Consider the following 27,874-nt stretch of genomic DNA (forward strand, 5'->3'; position numbering starts at 1 on the left):
AATAATAGTCATGATGGCAGTGTGAGAGTGCGGCGCACGTTTCTGTGGTATGTGTGCGTGTGTGCGTGCGTGCGCGTGTGTGTGTGATATGAGCATTAATTACACTACCCTCACGAAAAATATAGTTTGAACAAATTGATGAGTAGTATGGATCCTTGGCTCTCGTCCAGACTAAATCCAGATTCGGGCTATGAAAGGTATGATGACGAGACATGTGAAATAATAAATGAATTATATAATAGAAATTTGGGCATTTTATACAATAACCAAGAAATAGGAGCGCCATATAATAGTAGAGAATGAAAAATATGTAGTTGTATTTTTTTGTTTTATATAGGATTTTATCATTTAACACTCATTATTTCCAAGTCTATTAATTTTTTTAAAAATATTTTTTTTATATAATTTGCAGTAAAAATATAGCAACATTAATATATATATATATATATTACTTATTATAATTTTTTTTAAGTTTTTTACTTTATTGAATGTAAACATTAATTTTTAGTTCCATATTCTAAACCAAAATCTTTTTTTGAATATTTCAATACATCATAATCGAAATACAAACGAGCAGTTCGTGAGTTATAAGTATTTTAAGTGTTGGTGATCGGAGTAGTAGACCAAATTGCAATTGTTATGCATTTAAATACCTACTTAAAAAAATATTCTGCTACAGAATATAAAATTGAAAACGTAATTCAAAAAAGTAAAAATAAAATATTATTATTTTATTTTCAAAGAAAAATGTTGTTTTATTTCGATTGGAAATTATGTAAGAAAAATATTCTCAAAAACATTAATAGATTTTGAAATAATGAATGTTTGATAAAGAATAATCTTGTATAATATAAATATAATTAGTAGTAGTTTATTAATATTTAATTTTAAATTTTAAAAATAATAGTTTTAAATTTTATTATTATTTATCAAAACTCGGATTATTTTTTAAAAAAATGGATATAATAAGTCATCCAGGAGTTTTGCTCCTGCAGTACTGCTATTTCTGCAGTATATATAGGTTATATAGATTACTGTAGTACTGACTAAATACTAAAATGGTTTTTCAAACGGAAAAAAAAATCAAATAGTCACTGACAGCAAAAATAATATGTAGAAAGTTTTTTTTAAGATAATTTATCATAGTAATAAAAAAATGAATACAATTGACTCATCCCGTATTACTCGCACACGGTACACCATCCATTTTATGTTAGTTAAGTATTTTTTGTTTTAGCAACTTTATTAAAATTAATCGTCAACTAACCCTATAATTTTTGTAATATGAAATATAATCTTCAATAGGTACATATCCGAGCGATAAATGGGATGAACTTTGAAAAAAAAAAATGTAATTTTGGTCGCATTTGGACGACGGTAATAATACCAACAGTAGTGATATAAAGACATATAATGACACGTTCTCGCTTTAGTAAACGTCCGCACGAATGGAAATTTGAGATATAATTATATTATATATATACGGTTATTTATTTTCGTTTCGCTTATGACGCGCGCTCGCGTGTGTGTGTGATGTCCGTCACGTTGTACCGAACGTGATTATATCATATAATAATACCTTTACCGAGATTCGCGTCAATGTGAAAAATAGGTTCGCTCGCGTTGTTTTGTTCCCCCCAGCCGTGTCCCAAGAACTCTAAGTTAAACGATTATATTTTCATCTCCGTACCCGTTTTTTGTACGTTAGACATTATTAATAATAATAACTTTTATATCATATTAATATCAAGGCACCGTCATTTTGAAAAACGATTGTATAAATTTACTCCTTCGAGATTTTAACTCTTTTAGTCGAGAATAATCGAAATTATTGGATCAAAAACAAAGATAAGCTAAGTAGGTATACTCCGAATAATAATGGGACCCTATTCAAAAACGTTTTTTCTTATACTACCAACTTAATACTTTATAGTTAATGGATTTGCCGTGAAACAGTAGTAATTTATCAAACTATAAGTATTCAATAAAATTATTATATGTATGGCAAAGTAGGGTATACAGTTCTATATGATTGAGTAGCGTCATTATTTATCGTTAAAAACGGTTGTTATGTTAAGTATGAAAGTAAAACTGTCGATTTGGATGTAAACACGACTCATGGCAGTTTATTATAAAACAATATACAAATTAATGAACCGATGACCCTGTTGTGTATCTATAGCGCACGTAACGTAAATGTTGGACAATTCCAAACTATGTAGATATACAAATGAATAATACGCAACAAAAAATATCAGATTTACAATATTGTCTCAGATAAATATAATAAAATGCATTAATTAGTAATTACCTAATTAATATTTTATAAGCTATATAATAAATGGTTGTTATAACTATTATAAGTTAGTAAACGAATTAAATTTAAATCCTGTTTTGGTACACCGGTAATGATTTAAACTAATATATACTTAGATACATAATGATAAACTATCAATTCAAACGTTATTCATAAAATCCGTATTAAAATGAAATAAAGTAACAACAAAGGTTGTTCAGTAATTGACTGAATTTGTTTTGTTTTTTTTTTTTTTTAATCGTTTTTCAATACTTGAGCTTTTAATATACTTATTTAATTTATTGAGAAATCAGCTTATAACCATGATATTTCTACAGTACTTATTATTAATATTACTAATAGTACTTTATTAATATTAATAAAGTTTTAAAGTTCTAAAAATCCATATCTATATATAAAGCAGTAATAGCAGTATCATTTTGACAAGACAACTACATAAAAACATTGTTGGGAAGTTCGTAGTACGTATGAAAAAAAATGTATACCTATTAACTACTATTATTATAATCTACCCTTAAGGCTGGAGCACAGAAAAACTAGTTTTCAATCACAGTTTATGTAAACAAATTTAACCGTTTTACAAATAGGCTACCTGCTTCTCATGGTGCATAATTGTATTTCCCGGTATTACATAAATTGCACGTTTTTGTAAAATAAGTCAAAAAACGTGCGTTCAGACTCCGGAGGAGGTTCAATTTATTTGACGGAAAAGCAACGTAGGCAAGATTGTTGTATAACTACTATATTACTATTATTATTCTAAACAATAAAACTTCATTATATGCTTGAAATTCGAGCTTTTGAGAGCGATCAATGTACCGACAACTTGACAGACAGCAAAGCCGCATAAATGACATTTATTTTTACAATACTATTTGAGGCGTAATTAACATGGATTTACACGACATTTGATTTATTATAAAATCAAAAATGTAATGCCAACCTGACCTCCTAAGAGAAAATATGCAATTTTTGAAATTTTTCCTACCAATAATATTAATATCATAAACGTACTTTGATCTAATCGAATACGATACATTCATCATTATTTAGTTATTGATTAAAGGTCGTGGTTCTATTACACAGATAACTTTTATCTGCATGTTTATTATATACATAATAGTATAATACATTTGTATAGTTTAATGTGTACCAATTTAAATCTCACTTGTTACGTGATACGATATTCACACTTTCTATGGTACGTAGTATTATACAGTTTCGATTTACGTGTTCAATGTAATACATACACGCGATCACCGATGAAGAACCAAACATAAACATATATAAAATTATGTATAATACATATTATTACCTATGTGATTATTTATTTGTCGACCATAATTAATAATAAATCCCAAAAAATATTTAATTATAAGACCGACAATTTATAAGCTTTACTTAGTACTTACTCAATATAGATTACAGAAAATAAATATGTGATTAATCTTCTTATTATTATTTATCTTTCTAAATATAGTTGTACTTTTTATAAGTACAGTTTGTTGTTATGCCACGTCATTATTCCCACCAGATTTTAAGAAATGTATGCCTTAATGATTAGAAATCTCACAAATTTTCAATTTTATTTGTTTTTTAACACTTATCAGTTATTGCACTTACGTAATCATGTTCACGTGTCTTAATAATTATATTAGATAGAATTAATAAGTAAACCTATACTATATTAGTAAAAACTATAGAATTATAAGAAATAAAATTAAAAAATACAAATTAAAGCGCGGGAAACAAATTATTACTATAAACATAAGTGTATAGATAGTATTATTTTCATATAATTATTAATTATGTTACATATTTTTCATATTATGTTTTTTTATAATATTAGTTTATGGGATGCTCGGAAACGAAGTCTAAATCTTCTATTGATTGGAGTAAAATTCTACCTTACACTAGTTAGTTGTAGTCTATCTTACGTAGTACAATAAATTTATATTCTGCTTAAACGAAATCACAGCGTTTTCTAAAAAGAATTAATTGGCCTATTAAAAAACTTAACGATTGAAGTTATTTATAGCCTATCGTAATTTATACTCTAATATAATTAAAATTATATAGTTGAATCGATATAATCGTTTAAATCAAAAATGTTACAAGAAAAATGAATTAAAAGTTTTAATTTCATTCATGACAAAATTATAAGCTGTGTACAATTTATGTAATATAACATTATACTTTGAAGCTTAAACAATAAATAATAATAATAATGAGGTATCTGAAATAGTTCCTAAAATATAATTAATTTGAAATTTTCAAAAACACTGATGTACCTAGCTAAATTGCGCAAACTGTATTTCTCCACAGTCAATATTCTATAATGTATACATGATGTATATAGTATCTTAATTATTTTTCAAGTCTTGACTATATTACATTTATCTGCCACTGATTTTAGTTATTTACTATCCAAACAGTTTACTGTCAATATTACTCAGTAACAAACAGTTACTGAAAATAATTTTGAAACTACCAAGTAATTAAATTCGTGTTTTAATAAAGAAATATAATAATAAGGTTAAATAAGTATTAAAAAATTTTGTGTAATTGTTTATTTTTTTCAAGATAAATAATTATTATTTTTATAATTAAGTACTATTATAAAATTACAAAAATAGTACCTAAACCGCTTTTCACCATATGAAATTGTAAATTAAATGAAATCATCTGGCCAAATTGTTTGCCTATTTAAACATTTTTCCTTTAAAATAAATTTATTGAATTTCTTATTTCGTTCTAGATAATACAATTTATAATAAATCGCTTTTAGATTCCGAGCGAAGCGATTGCATTCTATGAAATATTCTGAGTATCTAATAATTACTATTATTCATTGTCAAAGTTTCAAAGGATAATAATATAACATATATTCATTCTATAATATTGCATATTATACGATTTATAAATTTGTTTTTAAATTTATTTTGCCTAAATAGCACTTATTATTATCTTATTATTATAACAGATAAAAATTATTCAATATTGATAATAGTATATGATAGATAATTCAATTTAAATTATACTTAGGAAGTCAAAAATAATAAATATCTAATATTTTCAAGAATATTGAGAAAATTAACAATAAAAAAAAAAAACCGGAAAAATTAACGTAATACCAGTTTTTGACTAAATTGATTTCATTTTTATATATATAATATATATACAGAGTGTAACAGGACTATTTAACAAATATAGTAACATTTGTAATGGAAGTTTGTCAAATAGTCTTGTTACACCATATATATTAAATAATTCAAAAACTAATAAAAGTAACAATTTTTTTTTTTTATTACTTAATTTTAAATCTTGACGAAAATTTAAACTTATCAAAATCGTAATCATTTTTTATTTATATTATTGTAACAACCATAAAATTGTGACCTACGTATTGACGAAGTTTAGGCATGCTTGAAATCTACTATATAGCAGAGCGACTTTTCGTTTTTTTTCTTTTCGCTGGGTGGCTGAGTATGCAAAAAATCGTTTATATACAAATCGTATTCGTTAACAACTCTAGTCGTACCTGTATTCGATATAAATATTTTTTGTTATTGTCTTATATTAAACGTGTTTTGATAATACTAGTAAGTATACACAGTACACACACAATTATTATATAAATGTAATACGTCACGTTGCCGTCGCGATGACTTTATCACGATATAATATATTGCTTATGAAAATGGTCTGTTGTTTTCCACATAAGACGACGTGTTGCATGTATTATAAAAAAATATAATAATTATGAGAGTGGAACGTTAATAGAGTGATTCGCCAAACATATTTACCTCAGTTTAAATAAATGTATTCAAATTTATATTTTTTAAGTATACTTAAAGACATTATTTTCAAATAAAAGCAAACCTTTTATATTATAAATAATATTATTATGCAGATTATGATTTTTTCAAAAACTATGATGTAAATAATTCAAAAACTACTGGTTTTAATATTTTGATTAAGATGCGTTAAAATTTTCTAAATTGTCATCGGATTAACAAATTAAATAAACAAAAATTTAAAAAAAAGTTGGTATCAAAATAGGACACTCAATAATCTATGTACATACAAAATATATGGTTAAGTATACTTAAGAATTCCGAAAATAAAAATTTGAACAAATACATTATTAAAGGAAAATATTTTAATGAGTATGTTTAAAGAACCTTCCTGTATACTAAACAGTTTAAATATAGGATTGAAGTATATAGCTCTATAGGTATTTTTTATTTCTTATTCTTCATCGTCGAATATGAAATAAGAGTTTTTTTCACACTTAGGACTAAGATGGTGTATGTAAGTGGATCAAACCTAAAATAACGAAAATAATCTTACAAAGATTGTAACTCACTTATAAGTTATAACTGCAACAAATATAAAACGATATTAAATAAATACTAGTCTTAAATATTTTTTCTAGAACAATTTGAGATTATAAAAAGCAACTGTACTCCCGACTATAACTTATTAATTATTAAACGTATAAAAGTTTGAAGAAACTATAGTAAAAATTATATTTTTAAATATTGATATTTCTTATGAATATCATTATTCGTATGTTGACCTTAGAAATACATCCACCTTATGAAACAAAGGTATTAATACATTAATGAATTAATTACTTTATGAGTTAAGATTAAAGAATTGAACAATAATTCGTTTATAAAAAATTCAAATAAAACACTTGGGAAAATAAATATACAATGATATATTGTATGTTAAAAATTTTAATTGATTAAATTATTATCAATTAAAATTAAAAATTAAACAAAATTAATTGAAAAATAAATTCAGTGTCAAAAGAAAATCTCTAATATTTATAAAACTAGATATTCTAAAGCAATGGTAAGTAAGGGAAAATTTACTATTTGTATCCTATTAATATTATTTTTGTGGAAAGTTGTATCTACAGATTAAATGTAAAATGTCTTATCCGCTTGCATCTCATCATTTTAAAATTGAGTAAACAATTTGATAAATAATTTACTTAATACAAATGAATATATTATCACTCAAAAATAAATATAATATGATAATTATTAATTTAAAGAATTAAATGAAAAATTATTTATTTAACTGAAATATTTGAATATAAATTGAACATTTTTTAAAACATCTAAAGCTAAAACTAGATTTGATTGAGACCCTCACTATTATTACCAATATATATATTGTTATTGTTTGAACTTTGAATTAGAAAAATAAAAATGATGAGATATGTAGTAATGATTTGTAAAAAAAAAAAAAACTGGATAACTCTTAGAGCTGACTTTGAGTCTACCGTGTCATTGTGTGGATACTGCAATAAATCTAAATAAATTATTAGGCGTTCAAAAAAACCATTATGAACGAAGACGGTATGTCAACCTCTATTTCTAAAGATATTTTTTAAATTTATTTATATTCCTACCATTTTTCTATTAATATAATATGGTATTTTGAACTAATATTTTAAACAAAAAGATTTTATACAACTATTTAGTATGTCATATCATATATTGTTCAATATATCATCATATTAATGTTAACACTTAACCATCTTACAAAAGACACTACCTAGCTCTCACTTCATTAAACCATTCAAAAACACCGAAATCTAATTAAATTTCTTTCTTCTCACATTATCCCCCTAAATCCTAACAGAGAGCTTAATAGATAGTCTTGGGACATACTCTAATTCTTACCAAAACCTTAGCACTACTAGATTCATACCCATTATTCATTCTACAATTGATGTAAATTCTTATGTCCAAAATTACTTATTGTAAATAAACTTGTGTAGGTTTTAATGTTTTAAATAAAATATGTAATAAATAATATTGTTGAAAACTAAAATCAAGTAAAATTTCGGTGTAAATAGTTTCGCGGTATATATAGTACATAGTATATACATTGATAATTACTTAAAATTAGTCTAAACATTTTTTTAAATTTTATTGTATATAGAAAATAATGATGTCTGTATAACAGTGAAAATTTCATTTTCTTATTTTTTTTAATTACAACATAATAACTAAGATAGACAAGAGTCAGAGTTTTACTGTAAAAGTGGGTATGTGTGAGTGGCTATTGGTTAGTGCTGATGATTATTATGGAAACTAATAGACATAAATATAGATATAATGAAAATTAAAACGAACACAACTTAAAAAATTCCTAAAATATGATAACACCTCTATCTTTTGGAAGATAAACTACGACCATCGTCGGTGACACGTGATTTCAGCGAAAATTGTGACAAACGAACAAACGCTGAAATTATATGTCTTTGCAACTATCTTTATTCATTAAAATTAAATGATATTTAATGATTAAATCATTGCATTGTATCTCTACACAATTTAATGAGAAATCATATTATTGTATGATACTGCAATTGCAGTTTACAACCCATTATTTGTATTTACGAAAGACTTCCAAATGACAAAGTCATATAGGAAAAATTATAACAAACTCGTATTCACTCATAGAAAATATAAATTAATACATAACGATTTCGGTATTATTTAATTATTGATTCTCTATACAGGTATAATAGATGGTCATCACTCATCAGTATGACACACGAGTATGTAAAGGGTCAAATACGATATCACATAATGACGCATGTATATAATATATACTATTAAAAAATGCACTTTAGTAAATTCTGATTCGGTCACACATCGTTATCAAATAATAATATTATAAAGTCAGAATGCATAGCCTATAACTCAAAACAAAAATTGTTCAATTATTTACTGTTATCAATTTTTCTGAAATTAAATTCTATTACAAAATATGGTAATATTATAAACATATGATTTTATTTACGCCACACGAATTATTATAGTTATAAATCAATATTTTTGAAATAATGTAATAAAATGTATATTCTTCAATGAATTCCGGTGTAATACCTATATTATATTTGCTTGCATTAATTATACCAAACTGTTGAGTGTAATCAAATACATAATTTTTAATTTGTAGATCAGTCGATCAGTGTTTTATTTTCGACCCACTCTTCCAATGCTAAATTTATTAAACCAAGTATTGATTTTAATGCGTTTAAAAATGTAAACACTAATAATAAGTAATAACCAATTTTAATTTAGCACAAGTAATAAGAGCACAAATATATTATAACAAAATAAATAATAATACATTAATACATATACCAATAAATCATAACCATATCTATTCAGATCAAAGAATATTAAAGTTTTACTTGGATACTAGAACTCCAATACAATAACAATGTACAGCATGTTTAAACCATTGTAAATTCAGCAAATTTTTAACATATAATATAAATATAGCATTCATTTTTATGAAATAAATTATTTATCATCATTTTGATTTCGATTTAATGGTTTCATACGACTTAAATATAATTTTGCTGCGATAAAAAAACGTAAATATTAAGGAATTCGTGTACTTGCACGTATATTGGTAACGTGTCTATTAAAACGTGTCTACGCATAGTTGCATGCAGAAAGCGTTTAAAGGTGTTTTTTATTTTTTATTTTTATTTTTTGAGTTCAACATACACTACAAACATAACAATATTATGTATACAGATATAGAAGTAGATATTTTGTATTGATCGTTCTATAACAATATATTATATTATATAAATATGTATTTATATAATATAAACATGTGTATTAAATGCTAAGCCTTTATAATCGCCGAGACTAGTAGTTTTGACCAATAAAAATACTATATTTTATGTACCCATAAAAGCCCGTAATATTAGTCTATCTTAGTATGTAACTTATAATTTATAAGTAGGGATGAGAAGTTATGAGAGAAAAAATTTTCAAAATATGTACAAAAAAAACAAAAAATATGCAGAAAAAAACGAATATATGCAAAAAAAAAATCGAAAATATACATAACATTTTTAATTATAAATTTAAATTTAAAAAAAAATAAAAATAAAAGTAATATAATATAATACAATTTATAAGCAAGGTCAAAATGTCAGCATCTAATCAATGACTTCTTGTTTCAATGTCTGTATATCTAAAAAAAATTATACATTTTTGTAAATATTGTGACACTCACATTTAATTTTTATTTATTTTTCATACCAGTAAATTTATTGCATTGGACAACTAGAGCTTTTTTAAGATTGTCAACGTGTAATCGACGACGATTGTTGAAGAAGATAATTTTTATATTTTTATTTAAGTATAATATTTGATTAAAATATGTATTTTTATGCACGAAAAAATGTTTAATGTGCTATTCTTAAAAAATGTAGCCAAATATGAAAAAAAACAACAAAAATTAACTCGCTAGATTATGAAACGGATTTATAGCTCACCTATAGCTATAAATAGAAGGCATAGATAAAAATATGTAAGTCCTATAACTTCTCATCCTGAATTATTAATATTTATTATTAATTATATGATCAATTTTTATATAAGAGTACACAAATTTATTATGGAGGATTTGGACTATTCCTAAAAAAATTAATTACCCCTCCCCAGATGAGGTTCCAGATACGTGCCTGTTTTAGAAAACCCCAGTTGATAAAGTTCACACGTTAATTCGCAAATCGTAATATAAAATAACTACAATTTTTTTATTTATTTGTGTTTATTTGTTCATAATATATTTATGTATTTGCAGTTACGGCGCATAATGTGAATTATTTACGCATACCTTAGTACCTTAACTTTATATTAATTGTGTTAATCGTCGCAATGTTTAAAACATAATATTATTTTTGCTATTATATTGTAGAAGCATCAACCTCGACGCAAGTGGAATGAGCCAAAGCGATGACGGGGAATGTAACTCGTTTATTAAGAAAAAACCATCTCGAGTACGTACCCGCAAATATTATTACTTATTATAATAATATGTCGAGTAGAGGTACTCACTATTCAGTAAAAATGTTTTGTGTACCTACTATATAATAATGTACATGTAATGTAAACGCTCAATTTAACATATTACTTATTATGAACATGAAAAAGCATGAAAAATCAGAAAACGACTATATATATTTATATATACGATTTTTTGTGACTTATAGTTATGTATATTATTGTCATGTGATATTATTTGGTATGATCATGCGGCAGTGCAGTACGCAATATATTTTGAGACGACTAATGACGAAAATATGCGTTGCAAGTATACAAACAACGGCGGACGTAATAGTCCATTGGAATGTGGTTAAATCTGAACGTTTCGTTTTATCGCCGAGGATTAAAAAAAAATGCCATTATGTCCAACATTGGCGCGATAGTTTCATGAACTGCAAAAAAAAAAAATACTGTCAAAAATTAACTTTATCAACCCTCTTCCAACAAGAAAATAACCGGTTACCGGTCTTAATATTATATAGCATGTAATAATATTATTGATTTCAATACTCGGTTAATGATCGATGTTTTTTTTACTGATCTCATTTCGTATAAAAATGAGTGTAATGGTTAAACTGAAAATGTTGACTGGCTAGTGGCCATGGCGATGTTCTGGAAAAAAATTCCAAAAATATAAATCCCCAGTAGATAAATTAATCAATGTTTATACTTTCTTAATGATAATAATACAATAAAATGAGAGATAAAAAAAAGGTATAATTATATATATATATATATATAGATAGATTCTGGTAATAACTATATAATATTAGTTGTTATATACTTATATTATTATTTTGATACTGTTACTTTCTAAGCATTATTGAGTTTAGTTTTATACTGAAGATTTTTTTCTTGAAATTTATTTCCACGATTCGCTGCAAAAAATTGGGTAGGACTAGCTTTTTAACAATGACACAATACCAAACTAATTACAGCATATTAAAATGGAGCCACCCAAATACGTCATTGCATTATTTTTAAAATCATTCAGTCATATGCATTACGTAAAATTTCCCAAACGCATTGCAATTTATACAAACTCATCCAGACGAAAACCTCTCTATCTTATTATAATATACATTATACGTACCTACGAGAACCTACATAATACTCGTATATATGTACTACCCACGCGTACATACACGTGATTACTAATGAGTAATAAACTAATTGCTAATTATAATATAAACTGAACAGTTGTGTAGTGGGTGTTATAATATTATTTTATGCACTCATTTTTATAGGTATATAACATATTACAGTCAGACTCGTCATATTATAAACACTGCCGAACACGACCTTTACACGAGCTCTGTAGTATTTACCACATCATACATGAACCGCATGGGTTTTGAATAAGCCGACTAGGTTTTAAAATTGTTTATCAATACATTGTCAATACATTATTGAACTGATATCGAACATCGAACATCGATTATGATAAATGATTAATGATAGTACTAACTACTATAAGTACCAGGTAATATATTGTATAACATTATCCGCGTGTATCCGTGTTTCTAATAAAATATGAACGAGTACACTGATATAATCGTATTATTGGTCGAGGTGGTGGGTCGATATAAAAATTACAATTTTACTGCACGGTAAAAAAAACATCGTTTCTGTTTATCAAACGTATAAGTTACACACTATATAGTATTCAATGTATCATATCAAAATATTGTGTGAATCGAAAATGTCATTGGAATCTGCCGCCTATCTACATTAGAACATCGCTCCTATGGCGTATGCAGACAGCAGACACGACTGCAATCTCGTGATCGCCTATAAACTATAAATTCTATTATAATAACCGGACGGACATTATGCATTTTTACGCGTTCAATTATAATATCATGCACATAATTTAATGCTATTATATCATCATAATATTATACTTGTACGGTATAGGTAGGTACCTATAATATGTTATTTACACACGTGACTGAGAGGGCATTAGCAAAACGGCGAGGCGTTATTGTTTTACGAATTATCATAACTATTATTATTATATCACTGTGCTATTTAATATATATAGTAATATAGTAGGTAGGAATAATAATACAAAGTATATCATCATACAGAGTATATCGTGAAAATTTGACACTTTTATATTTAAATATGTCAATCCCCTATGATACACACTGTATATAAATTTAAATTTTATGTTTCATTTCCTTCTATACACTATGTTTATTAATATGATATATGATAATATCATTGAATGCAATACCATAATATTTTTTTTTACCTCCGGTGGAATTCGTACGTTAACTCATCACGTGAACGTGGCACATGTAACGCGTGAACCAGAGCAACAAAATAATGGGTACCTACCTAAGCTATTACCTATTACAACGTTACAATATGGCCGGTAATTAAAATTCGCCGCATAAAGGGTTAATTTGAATTCCTATTTTTATTTTTTTTTTCTATACATAATAATATTATCTAGTCCGTAATTATAATATATTAGTAATGTGTAAATGTGTAATAGAAAAAGATCGTGATGCGTCATGTATGATTATTGATTGTATACTAAACATTTTTTTCAAAAATGTTAATTATTTTTTTTAATGATATTTACAATATGTATGGATATCATAGGTAGGTATATTAAAAAAAATATGTATGAATATTTTTTTGAATATGTCAACAATGTATGGCAGTAATGCACTAATTTTATTTTTAAGTATAGTATACTACATGCAAAATATTACGATCTTAAAACTACCAGAACTTTCGTAAAATATAAAATATCATAAATACAAATGTACAAATTATAATTTCCTTACCTAATAACAACACATGCGTTGTTATTAACTTTAATTGATTCTGGTGAACTCAAATTTTGTATGTTATACATTATTATCAAAAAACAACGTTATTATTTAACGAAAATAACACAATAATAGTTAATACTCTGACAAGGCGATGGAGTCCTCTAAAATTAATATTACTATCATTAATATTGTTGTTGTTTTTTATTATTATTATTTATTCAAATGATGGCAACACAATTATTTACACCCTAAGCATCCAAGAGGATTAACCAGAATGGATAAGAATGATTAATTTTAAAACAAATATTTAACTAATAATACTATTAACTTTAATGTTTATAGTATAAATTATAAAATATTTTTTTTTTATACATATATTGTTATACTCGTTTGATGTTATAAAATTCACATGTAGGTATTACACTGAGGACAATAGTCAGTAATACAGTGTACACATTTCAACAATAATTGTGAATTTACTTCAGAATACAAGTTAAGTAAATTTAAGAAGATGACAAGTTTTGGAAAGTGACAATTTAATTTAAATTAACATCATCAATAATACGTAGTAGGTTGTTTATACACTTTTCCGTAAATAATTTTTATATTTTATATAAAATATATTATGAATGCTAACCCACTACATTTTTTATAATCAAAAAAAAAAAATAAAGAAATAAAAATAATTTATGTGAACTAACGCTTAATTTTTTTAATATGATTTTAATACTGATACCATAACATAAGTCATACCTACGCTGTAATTTTAATAAATATTTAGATAATACGAGATCTACAAAAAATGCTCAATAAAAACATAATATAGGTACTTGCATGATATTATATTAAATAAATAGTGTAAAATTTAGAATTCAATAATGTTTCAGTAGTAAAAATGCTACAAACGGAATAATTGATGATGAATTTTTAGCATCACCATAGTCACATTTCATCGAGTCAGCACTCGGCATAATATTATAATACACGCGTATATTGAATAGATATAATCAAATTATAACGAGAAGTCAAGAAAACAGTACAACGACCTATTTACTATAATATTTATGACGTTTTGTTTGATTAGTGAGTCCTTCGATAGACAAGTGAACCTATCCTAACACAGTAGTCAATAATTAGTAATTACGAAATAATACGACTATATGTGAGTAGGTATGTGAAATATTAATACACTATAGTTGAGCATAATATATGATATAATTATTATATATTTATATATTTAAAATATATTAATATAATTATATAAACATTTTTATTTTGTCACATAATACAAATATTACACTTAAACTTACATAAATAAATAACTTGAGTATTTTATTATAATTTATATTTGTATTCTTTAATTCGTTTATAATTTGTTAAGTTTAAGTCTACCACCGCCTAATACAAATAATAATGCCAAATCATTTTCGTTGTTAGTTATAATTAAATTCCTATTCCTGAAATATATTTTGTGCTCTAGTCCAATAAAAGAAACGTATACCATTTTATATTAACACCTGGAAGATGAGTAATAGATGCTTTGATGTTATTAAACCAAAATATTATGTGAACGATGAAAATACGATTTTGTTAAGACGTACACAACCGTACATTAACAGACTATTATAATCACGAGTAATTATACTAGATATACTTATATGCCCTACACTAGTACACTCACAAAAAAAAATTGTAAATAATAGTAACTGTTTATGAATACGTAAAAAATAATAATAACAGAAATAATCAGATCTATAATCTAGATGTTTTTATGCGAGGCAAAGTAGGTATTAAAGAATTATAATTTTATTAGAGAACACAATATGACGTTCAACTAAACTAATAAGCTTTTTTTATTCATTAAGTTTTTCCGAAAATGAAATACTAAATACGTGCTAAGTGCTATTCTTCCACTGTGCTGTGCCTTAAAATTCGTAGTACGTAAATAACGTATAAAAACTTATATAATTTTGTAAACAGTTTTTTTTTTAGTTTAAAATATGCAAAACCCGCCAAGTCACAACAACATAAATTATATTTATACAGCTGTGAAAATTATTTTCAATAAACCCTATTCCGAGGTACCTATAGGTAGTTATAACGACATAAGAGTATTTACTAATTATCTGGCCACTATATCAATGGCCAAACTTGCGAATTTGATTAAACTCAACTAAGTTTTGTATTTTCTTAAGTAGGGGAAACTGATTTCGAGTAAGGAACTGCTCGAAAATTATTTTTGATAAATGCGAAAAATACAAAATAGTTTTACACGCCAACTTGTTGCCTAAATTTACTAATTCATATAGAAAAAAAATGAAATAAAAATGGTTTAATGTGAGCTTTATCCATCCCTATTATTTAAACGTAGAAATCATATAAATTATGATCTAAATATTAAGTACATTTAAAATATTATACCTACCATTTTTCATATAACTTTTTGTATATTATTAATTAGTTATGCATTGATTTTTAAAAATGAAGTTTCAAAAATTTTAAATCCAAAACATGCAATTCATACGGTCATTACGAACATCAACTTCAAACAAACCTAACATTCTATCACTTACCGTATTAAAATAAAAACTTGTAAACTATGTTTTAAAAATTTTAATTTTGACTCGTATTTTATCGAATGTATAGTCAGCTGAAGTATTCAAAATAAGTTAGACAATTTCATACTAATTGCATGCCAATTATTTTGTAAACAAACTACAATAAAATTTGGATGTCAGAGGGGCAGTAGAAACATTTCTACAACCACTCTAACATTGTTTTCAATTTTAAGTTTACCACGGATGTCAAACAAATTTAAAACTAGTCACGCCGAATCATTCCTAATTGGGGAGGAAGTTGGAAAAAGTACAACATCTTATCGTTGCTTCAGCTGATTGTTTAATAGTTCTCTATATACCGAATATACCCATAATGATAAAATATTTATATTGTAAAAGTTATATAATTATTTATTATAATAATTATAATAATATGTTCTTTGTCTATAAGTTTAGTAGTAACTAAACTGTGATAAAATATTACTAAATTAAAAATACGTATGTATCATGTATGGTAAAAATTCGGGATTAGGTAATGCCATAATAGATTTATATACCTACCCATTAGCTATTATCTACCTATAAACGTAGTTATAATTCTAATACTGTAATAGCTATAAAATCTTATAGCCTGTAATATGTTTTGGGGAATTTGATAATTAGTAGTATTTAATTAAACTTGTTTTTTTCAATTATATAATATATAATATGTTTGTTGTTTACTACGTATATGTTACTATAAACCTATAATAATATTATATTATAATATTATAGTACCTAGATAGACGATAAAATTACGATAAATATTATAATAAATTTTTTTTATGTTCTTTGTTAAATTCTCCTCCGTTCATTCAGTACCGACTTTCAACTATAATAGTATTAATTTTATCAGGACATTATAAAATATATTTTTAAAACACGCGCGCGTAACTTAATATTACTTAACAGTTTATGGTGAACTTAATGAGCAATGGCGTATTAATCATATCATATTATTATTATTGTATTACTTGTATTATACATATCAATACATCGTAGATAATAGATTACAGTAGATTGTAAATTGTTGTTTTGAACATAACTTACTATTCCAACGTATGCTATAGAAATTACAAAATACATAGTAACAATTCGATACAATTAACGATAATATATAACATTTCCTTATTATATTTGTAGTTTTGGTTATTGTATATTGGAGTGGGCAGTACTCAGTATAACTACAAACCATTGAGCACCAGATGCCACTTTTGTACTTTGCCCGTATTTACCTTACTTCCCCGCGTTTGATTTATTTCATTTATATAGTTAATAACAATGAACATTATAGGTGAAGGCATTTCAAAAATGCATTTAATAGCTATTGCTCGAGTTACGTTTAATAGGTAGGTATTTGTATATATCGATTACGTACATCGATATTATAAATAGGTATTATAACTATTAAGGTAGAATAATATAAAAAAAATAAAATAAATTTAATATGTTATGTCGTGTTTTAAACAATAATATTTCGATAATTAATACTGGTTTTGTAATTTCTTCTCTAATCTATATCGATAAATCTGCCTATCTATATGCACTATATTATGTTGTGAGACAATCGTGTACGCATTTTAGTCATTGCACCCCGTCCTCTCACTACTCACATAGAAGGAACCGCTTTAAACCAACCCTCTGCCTTCAATAGGTATGCCACTGTTACCGCGCGGTTGCTGTAATAATAATAATAATAATAATAAACATATAACGACAAAAATCCCTGAGATTAGAAGTAGGTCGGTTCGTAAGTATTTAAAATCGCGTAACGAACCTCGTTCGGAATCCGTCACGTGTGTTTTACACATTCATCACCGGTCCTTCATCGACAGCACGGCGGCTTTTAAACACGTATAATAATCATAATAATACAATAAATACACGTAATTACAATACTTATAATAATAATAATAATAATAATAATATTAATAATAATAATAGCACGTTACCGTCGTGTAACGTAACACGATCACGCGACACGCGTTAGCCGCACACACGGCGACGCTGTCACGTTCGGCGCAATGTGCTAGCCGGCAGCGCGATCGACCACCGTGGGAGACGGCGGCGCCCGGTGCTCATGCGGGTGCCTACCAATCACCGCTGCCGCGGCAATAGTGCGCGGTGCGTATAGCGTACTATATTATGATATTATTACATCGGCGATAACTTTTAAAATATTTGAATATTTTTATTGCAGCGCCGTCTGAGTGCACCACGTGAGCCGCGAGTGAGTGGCGTTCACACCCAGCGATGAGAAAATAATTATTAATTTTTTTATTTATAGAAAACGATACGGCCGCGGCAAGACAGCACGTGTGTGCCTGTCACGTAGTCGTAGCGGGCGGGCGACCGAGGCACGCGACAGCTCGGTGGCAACACTGGGCCCGCCGCGCGCCGCCGGTTCCGAAGCAGCTTTGAACGCGCGTCGCGACACGCAAGCCAGCGCGCTACCGTACCGGTCCCGACGCCGCCGCCGCCGCTGCCGCCTGATGAACGACGGCCGTTAATCTGTGTACGCGGTAACGTTTCGTGTCGTGCGTATTGTGCGCTAGCGCCGCGTCCCGTGCAGTCGTCGAGTTCGAACCGTTTTGCCGCGTTTATAGTACACGACATACTGTTTTAATCGGTTTTATTTTTTTTTTTTTTTTATTCTCTGGTATAATAATATTATTATTATTGTTGTTGTTGTTGTTGTTGCTGTTGTCTTTCGGTGGTGTACCTCTACCGCCGAGTTAGTTTCGTCGTGGCGTCGTAGAGTCTACAACGGTAACCAATAATAACAATAATACACTATTGTCCGGCGGTCATATAAAACACGACTATTATAATAGTTATTGAATTATTGTTATTGTTATTACGCACAGTGGAACTACGTGTGTTTTTTTTTATTTCCTACTGTCGTCGTTACGCCACTGCGTCGTTCGCGGTACCGGAAATTTTACACGGATCTTCGATCTGCCCGTCAAATTTATAATTAATATTTGTTTTTAAGTATTCTCGTTTTTTGTGTGAAGTTATTTGTGTCGTTTCTCGCATACAGTATTATTATTATTGTTTTACCCGTCGATCGTCAAATTATTTATTATTGTCTCTTCTGCGTACAACTGGATCTGGTGTTCACTACGAGTGTTTTGGATTACATAAAAAAAAACTTAAACAGTTAGGTGAGTGGTGCAGACACGTTTTTATTTAAACTTTTCAAGGGATTTTTCAAAGATTTTTAAACAACTCTTCGTACATTAGGGTTGCCCATCGCCACATTCATCCCGATTTAACCATTTGACGTTGATGGTTTGTCGGTTTTCAGAACACCGCAAATCTGATACATTTAAAATCCCTGACGGCACGTTAAAAAAAGTACCGGTTTCCAAGAAATTAGTCACATATAACTTCAAAGGTGTACAAACTACAAGTTAATGAAAATAATTAATTCGAGTTAGGTTATAAGTTAGAAGTTTATTGATGCCTACGTTTGCATGTAATTACTTTTTACTGAACTATTGTATATAGCTAGAATTTTACGGTTTTTTTTTTTATTACAAAATAAATTAATAATAACAAAATAAATAAATCGATTTGCAAAATAATAATTTTAAATTTTTATCTAATATCACCGAGATTTAAACCCGTGAATTTGTGGGGTACTAGGATGTATCATTAAACAAGTTATTATTTACTTCTTTATTAATTAAAGTCAATAAAGTCATAACAGTGATGAAAAATTTAACTTCCCCCCCCCCCCCCACCACACGAAGCCTCGATAAAATTAGGACATCTAAGTAAAACAGTAATCCCTGATAAAACCTTAAATAACTTACAATATTTGAAGCATTTCTGCATCCGCATATTATATTGGATATATTATTATCGTAGTTTTTCATATGCTTGACGACAACCGGTATTTTCGCAGGTGTCGATGGTGTCGGACATGATAATAACGCACCACGAAAACGCCATGAAGGACAGACTGTCCGGAAAATCACATACCGTTTCAATGCAAATGACACCACACATGAACACGGAGCAATGCAATAATCTCGAAGGGGAAATGCAACAGCTCACCGAGAGAACTGGATCGCACCGAAATCAGGCGAAGAATATCACCAAAGAGGTATGTGCGCGCATGCCGATTATATGAATAGGTATAGTTGTGTAGACGGTGTAGTGTACGGGTGATTAACTAACCTCCACTAATGTTCACCTCCATATTTTCTTTAGTGATATGACTTTATTCGAATTATAATTTTTGAAATGTTTAATTAAGTATACTTAACGACCATATTTTTAGTCGGGTACTTCGATTTACGTATATTCCATTAAAAAGATCTCCTGTGGCAATACAAACTTCTTTTTTTTAACTATGGAAATCAGCCTTTTTGTTATCAATCTTTGAACAGATTGTTTATCGAAAACTTTAATGTATAAATCAAAATTCGACCGAGTAATGATCCAATATAAAATATTCTGAAAGAAAAAAAACAGAAAAAATCTACTTAGTCGGAGCGTGTGCCGCTTTGAAAGTCTCTAAATTATTCTGTTGCAATGCCTTTAAAAGAGATGTTCAAAGTTGACACCTCAAATAAACAATATTTTAGAGTAAGTACTTGAGTGAAATAATGTAATTTCATAAATTTATTTAAATACTTTTAAAACACTCAATTATAATATATTTTAAATACTTTTTTAAAAAAGGGCTTGAACAAAGCATTTTAATTACTTTCTTGTAATATCTATATTTAAAATCAAAACTAATTTTCAAATACCTTTTCTATTTTCAATTCAATAACGTAAAATAAAAAAAAATCTGATAATATTAATATAGGTACCTATGGCCAAAAATCATGACAAAAAAAACAAGTAATTTATAGTTACACTAAATAAAATGGTGTAAAATTAATGTTATATGTGAAACATAAAAATGATAAAAAAAAATTGGGTTTAATAAAAGTTTAAAAGTGTCTATAAATGATTATTTAAAATATATGTATTATACTCAAATACTGTTTTTACTTTGTATTCAAATGCATATTTTAAAACTTTTTAAAATAATTATTTGTATCTGACTACTTGAATACACTTAAAAAGTATCTTTTACAAGACTACCACCAATCGCCCACTTTGCATAAAAGGGAAGTCTGTTAAGTCTAATTAGGTATATTGGTTTCTAATAATATACTAATAATATATAATTTTAAAGTGATATATATATATATTATTTTTTTATACAATATAGGATTTTTTAAGCCAAAGAATTGAAAACAATTTGAAATTTCACAGTTAAAAATTTCTGTTTCACTGACATGCTATGATGAGTGTAATTGCATACCTATATTATACATATAATGTACAAAAAACCGAGAGTATGATAATAATAATATAATAAACAGGAATTAAGAATTTTTATTTTTCTTTTCTTTATCATTGTGCGCAATATAAATGTAAAATAAAATAAGCTAGGTATAATATTTAGTCTATTATGCTCACGTGATGATATTAAAACCATTTGAAACATCCATATATTTATTAGCTGTTTATCTATTGATTATTCTTTACATCCATAAAATCATCTAGTCGTATATGGGTAGTTCTCCCCATATGTGAATTGTTTTAAAGTCGAAATATATTACATATTCATATTGCATGTGTATGTAAATATGATTAAAGTAACAAATATTCACTGATTATTGTCAAAATGAAGGGTATGTATTATAGGTTCGAAATTTAACGACACGACGGTGGTCGGTAGATCATTCTCCATTACCATGCAAATATATATTGATGAAATCAGTGGTTTTATATAGGTAATATTTTGTACAATTAATGGTAGTAGGTACACACTACACGATGTTACAATAGACATCAAAATAATATTATAGCCTATAGTCTATACTATAGGCCCTATTGGCATAACAGATATAGTCGTTTAGCATCGTTTGTTTACAACACTCGAATGTGTGGTTATCAGCTGTAGACGTTTTTCGAATTATGTAGGTAGCTACTAGTTAGTTATTATACTATATACAATATACATGATATTACCAATATATTTATATATAGGATATAGCTATAAAATATAGGTAGGTATTTAGTGTCACATATTATACTATGTATAATTATTATAAATTGTAAATATAAACACGGTTAAAAAGCTCGATTGCAAATATTAATTATTAACACACAATTATTTTATTTATATTTTCAAAACTTTGTATTTAAAATTGTTTGCGTGATATAATCATATTGCAATATATAACTAAAAGATTTTTCAGAATTTGCAACATAATTTGGTAGCAGTGGTTTTTAAATATATAATAATATAATATAAAGATACAACTAGAATATTTTATTATTATGATGACAAATAACCTATAAGTGGATAATAATTCACATGTAAAATGTATATGTTATAAAAAAATGTAGGTAGGTACACGATTATGGGTATATGTAATAATTAATCCTATAAAGTCAATAGCTTGAAATAATTTACTTAAAATATAAAGGGTTAACATTGATAACAACTTAATTAGAATAATGAGGAGTTTAATAAACCTATTGCATACATTTATACTTAACTTAATTTTTTCGATACCTTCTCAAGTATAAGTACTACAATAGAATAAAATATTCAAATTTAAATTTAAAAAAAAATCGTTTATTTAATAGGGGAAATCATAGACAAGTTGTTACAAGTATGATTATTGTTTTAGAGAACTTAATATAATCGGGTTATATTAATATTATATACATATTATTATGTATAAAATTAAACTACTTTCAATGCAAATATCACTTATCGACAAGTGTTTTAACATCATTATACTTCACCAATTGCTACTCTAATAATTACTAATAATACAGAATAACTTTATTTAAACTGAAGTCCAAAAGCTATTATTTTCCTTAAGTTCTGTATAAATATTTATTTTGTGTTAAACCTTACAATCAAATACATCTATTTGTAAATAGGAATTTACGAGGGAATTTATTTAAAAACTAACAGAAGTTTCTAAATAAATGTATAGCATGTGTTTGTTTGTAACCTAACCTAATAATATACAGATTATGTAAAATGTAAATTAAGTAAAAAAAAGTATATTTTGTAACTTAAATATTTGTTTCGTTTAGTGCATATTAATTGAGATTTGAGAAATCGTTTATTAATCTTTATTCACTATAATTAATTAATACAATTAATATGGAAAGCCGTTTATCAACAAATTGTCAAAAAGTTAATAATAAAATATAAAAAAAATTATTTTTTAAAACATTACTTTAATTGTTGATTATTACTTTGATAAAGATCTTAGTGTTATTAAATAGATACCAAAATTGTAAAATGTAATTATCGCTTATAAATTACAAAATTTGATAATTAAAGTTAATTTTTTTGACTACCTACAAATGATTAAACCTTTTGTATAGTACAAACTATATTTTAAAGTGCCATAATACAACATAATATGTGATCCGCATCGACATTATGTTAAGTTGTTGTTGAATATCATTATAAAAACAACGAATAATTCATCATTAATGATAGGTAGAATAGCTTAATATTTAATATATACAATAATAATAAGCAATGTACGAATTACAATGTTTGATTATAAAACAAAGATCGATTTTAAAATTAATTTACAAATTATTGCAACTATTCTATTGAATTTTCAATTTTAAGTAAAATCACTTCATTTAAAAATTATTTATTAACATTTATAAAAGGATTTTAAATTATAATAAATATATATATATAATTTTAATATTCATAGGTTATTATACTAAAGAGCTAAAATAGGTATAATAATAATTTAGATTACCTACCTAAGTGCCATATTTTACGACCCTTTAAACATTGAATGACCTTATAAAAATACGCAGCATATATATATATATATTTAATCATGTATAGTATACGTCTTGTACAATATGCATATCCAAATTTTTAATTGACGTTTGCCGTCGATTCGTTAGCCATACCACAGGTATTGTACGTTTATCATACATATCAACCTCTATGACCCGTATATTTTATTATATTTAACAACCTGTCCCGATCACGTTGTACCGAAAAAACCGATTGTCGGCATATTTTAATACGATCCTATTCTACTTACAAATAAACAGCAGCGTGACAACGTGATCGTTCCCGATCAAGATGTTTGCTCATCACGTGGTGTTCTTATACACGATGACGTTATTAATACGTTTCTTGTAATGTTGAAAACGTGATCATAATCAATTCAATTTGCCGTCATATTTAAATCGCTTAGGACGATTTTCGTATGAAAAAAAATCATCCGATTTCTCCGTACGCGATGTGTTTCGTCATAATATTATACAATAACGAAAAATATAAACAAACATTACAATGATAATGTTTCTTGTTATGCAGGACCCAATGTCACATCGTATAATAGAAAAACGGCGACGCGATCGAATGAATAATTGTCTAGCTGATCTGTCACGGCTCATACCAGCCGAATACATGAAAAAAGGTCGAGGCCGAGTTGAAAAAACCGAAATAATTGAAATGGCAATCAAACACATGAAATATCTCCAATCTAACGTCTGCTCGACGGGTAAGGATTTTTGTTTTTGGAACATTTATGACATAAGTACATTAAACATTGAACAAAACAAACACGTTTATATTACTTACACATGTCATTTATATAGTAGAAAATCAGCCACCACCATGTAGTACAGAAGAATCTACGGAACCAGTGGAAATTGAAAAGTCAGAAAATTCCACCCCAGGAGAACCCGATAACTCCATTTTGATGCCAGACCAGTACAAGATGGGGTTTTTGGAATGTCTAACAGAGACCATGCAGTATCTCGTCGAGGGACACGGGTATCCGCCCAACCACGGATTCTGCTTGTCGCTTATCAACCACTTGCAACAGCATTGTGCTCAAATTGTCAAAGGTATTTTTATTTTTTATTTTTGTCATCGTTGTACAAGTACCTATATTTTAATTATTAATAAAATAAACGATATTTGTATCTCATTTCTACAGGGAAACAAGTGATCCATGACGTGATGAAACAAGAGGTTATACTAGAAGTGAACAAATTCAACGCAAACGTGCTAACATACCTGGACGGGGACGGGGCCTACGACGAGAGCGGTCAACAAAAAAATTCTTCAACGAACTCAAAGTCTCATACGTCAGTTAACACGTCATACGATCAGGTGCGTAATGCATTACACGCAACAATGCACAATAATCCACCTAATGTATATTTAGTGCCGGATTTAACAAGGACGCATGGTCAATGCAATGGTCCTGAGGTTCAACGCTGAGGTTGTTTAAAAGGCCTCGGGTTGATATCCTAAACATTTTCTAACTTTGTAAAATGATAAATTATTAAGAATATCGAATAATGGTCTAGAAATTATTTTAAGAAATTATCCGCACCCATTTATTATTCTAAACAATTAATGATTCAGTTTCAACAAGCTAATAAGTTTAATGAAATAGCACATGCAGTTCACATATATGAGATCCCCATAGAAATATATTTTTTTTAAATTCATCATCACTTAAATCAAATAAAAAAAAATGAATATAATTAATGCATTATATTATAACACTGATATTGTAGCAACTTTCTTTAAACGGCACTCCAATATTAGTAGTTACACTTCGATTTTCTTAGACTTAGATCCGGCACTGTGTATATTACACGCAACGACAATCGCGTCTTACAAGATCGTTTTGTTTTTATGTCCATCATGCAGACACTGACGGACAAGTGCAGTATGTCGTTCACAACAGACTCGTATTCATCCAGCGGGTCCATGTACAAGTTCAAGACGGACATCAAACAGCGTTTCAGCGCCGAGAACAGTGGCGAGGACCTGGCCGATTACTATGAGCCCGCAAAGAAACGATGCCGGAAAGAATCGTCCGACTGTACTGAAGATAGACAAGAGGTGCCGATATTCGCGCTGCACGCCAACGGGTCATATTATATACCATTAACAGTCAATAGGGACATCATACCACCCGTCTTGGACCACGCGCTGACCGAAAACCGTTCGTCGGTCATCGTTCACCCGATATCGATTTCGGTCAACTTCCAAGCGACTAATCAGTTTTGAATAATGGCGTAATCCCAACTGGCGGTCGGATCACGACACCGATACAATGCGGGGGCGGGGTTGTCGACTATACTATACCAATACAACAAATAACGACGTATTGGAACAACATTGTACATGTCCTCAGCCATAATATATGTTTCGCGATTTTTGTATTCTCGGTGCAGCTTATTATTGGTACACGTGCGTGGTTTTGTTTTATTCAAATAATACGTCTTGGGCTGTGAAACTCGCCCAAAAATGTCGTATAGCCACACTTGGGTAGAAAATCGATCATAACAATTATAATTTTATATTATACATGATGGCTTATTTTTTACGATTCTGAATAGTTTAATATTTCAAATCGAAAACTACGAATCAATGAGTAAATAATATTGTAATTTGAATTCAGTGGACGCTACATATATATGAATATATATAACCTAATTATTTTTATCAATGTTAACGCTCAGAATAATAAATACTTCAAATTTTCAATAAATGAAAAATTGTCAAGAACCTCTAGATCCCTGTTTCTTCCTGTTGCGGCAATATGTACCCAGACGCGCCATCGCCTGTGTCTTGGGAATATGACCATGGACCGCCATCTTAACGTTGATCAATATATTGTCGGTGTCGTGGTACCATTATAAATTTGTATGTAACTTTGTATGTTACTTTTTAAGTGTATAATAAATATAATGATTATATTATTACCATTAATTATTTAAGCATTTCCTAATTTCCTATACAGTTAGGTATTGTACATTTTTTTTGTAAAACTTAAGTTTCATTTTTTTTTCATAAAATATTATTATGTGTATGTATTGAAAATTGAAACCAATAAATTTAATATAGATTGTTTAATGATTTGATAAGTATACAGATAAAAATATAATATGATTACTTAAGTGTCAGTCCACACAATCCGTTTTCATCGGTCTGTCTGTGACCAGTGAAAATATACATAATTTTTTATCTAATCAATCACTTTTATTTTAATAATATCAATAGTATCTTCAACATAAATAATATAATGGACATAATACGTTTCTATCAAAAGTGTACCTTTCCCTTTTCCACCAATACTAGTTTCCACCAAATGAGATATTGACCACATTTTAACCAAAACAATTTCTATACCATTAAAAAATTCAATAGAGTAAGTTAAGTTTATTTACAATATTGAAAAA

General features: G+C 27.6%; 1 protein-coding gene and 1 long non-coding RNA gene across 6 annotated transcripts; one reads left to right on the top strand and one right to left on the bottom strand.

The window, feature by feature from the left end:
- On the top strand, positions 1-27,548 carry LOC132919219 (class E basic helix-loop-helix protein 40-like). Of its 4 annotated transcripts, none has more exons than XM_060980617.1 (7): positions 1-197; positions 11,075-11,156; positions 20,502-20,702; positions 24,984-25,170; positions 25,271-25,519; positions 25,612-25,787; positions 26,337-27,548. In XM_060980617.1, the coding sequence occupies exons 1-7, from the start codon at positions 139-141 to the stop codon at positions 26,697-26,699; spliced, it is 1,317 nt and encodes a 438-aa protein (XP_060836600.1). In that variant the 5' UTR covers positions 1-138; the 3' UTR covers positions 26,700-27,548. The 4 variants fall into 4 exon arrangements, with proteins under 4 accessions (XP_060836600.1, XP_060836599.1, XP_060836602.1 ...); XM_060980616.1 differs by having other exon boundaries at positions 2-197; positions 25,268-25,519; XM_060980619.1 differs by lacking the exon at positions 11,075-11,156 and having other exon boundaries at positions 4-197; positions 25,268-25,519.
- LOC132919220 (uncharacterized) lies at positions 11,315-18,583 on the bottom strand. 2 transcript variants are annotated; one of them, XR_009660605.1, is made up of 3 exons: positions 18,366-18,583; positions 11,713-11,814; positions 11,315-11,594 (listed from the first exon to the last, which is right to left on the bottom strand). It is a non-coding gene; the product is annotated as an uncharacterized LOC132919220 (long non-coding RNA). The 2 variants fall into 2 exon arrangements; XR_009660604.1 differs by having other exon boundaries at positions 11,666-11,814.
- Positions 27,549-27,874: the final 326 nt, after the last annotated feature.

The sequence above is a fragment of the Rhopalosiphum padi genome, chromosome 2, assembly GCF_020882245.1.
Source record: "Rhopalosiphum padi isolate XX-2018 chromosome 2, ASM2088224v1, whole genome shotgun sequence".
Classification (NCBI taxonomy): domain Eukaryota; kingdom Metazoa; phylum Arthropoda; class Insecta; order Hemiptera; family Aphididae; genus Rhopalosiphum; species Rhopalosiphum padi.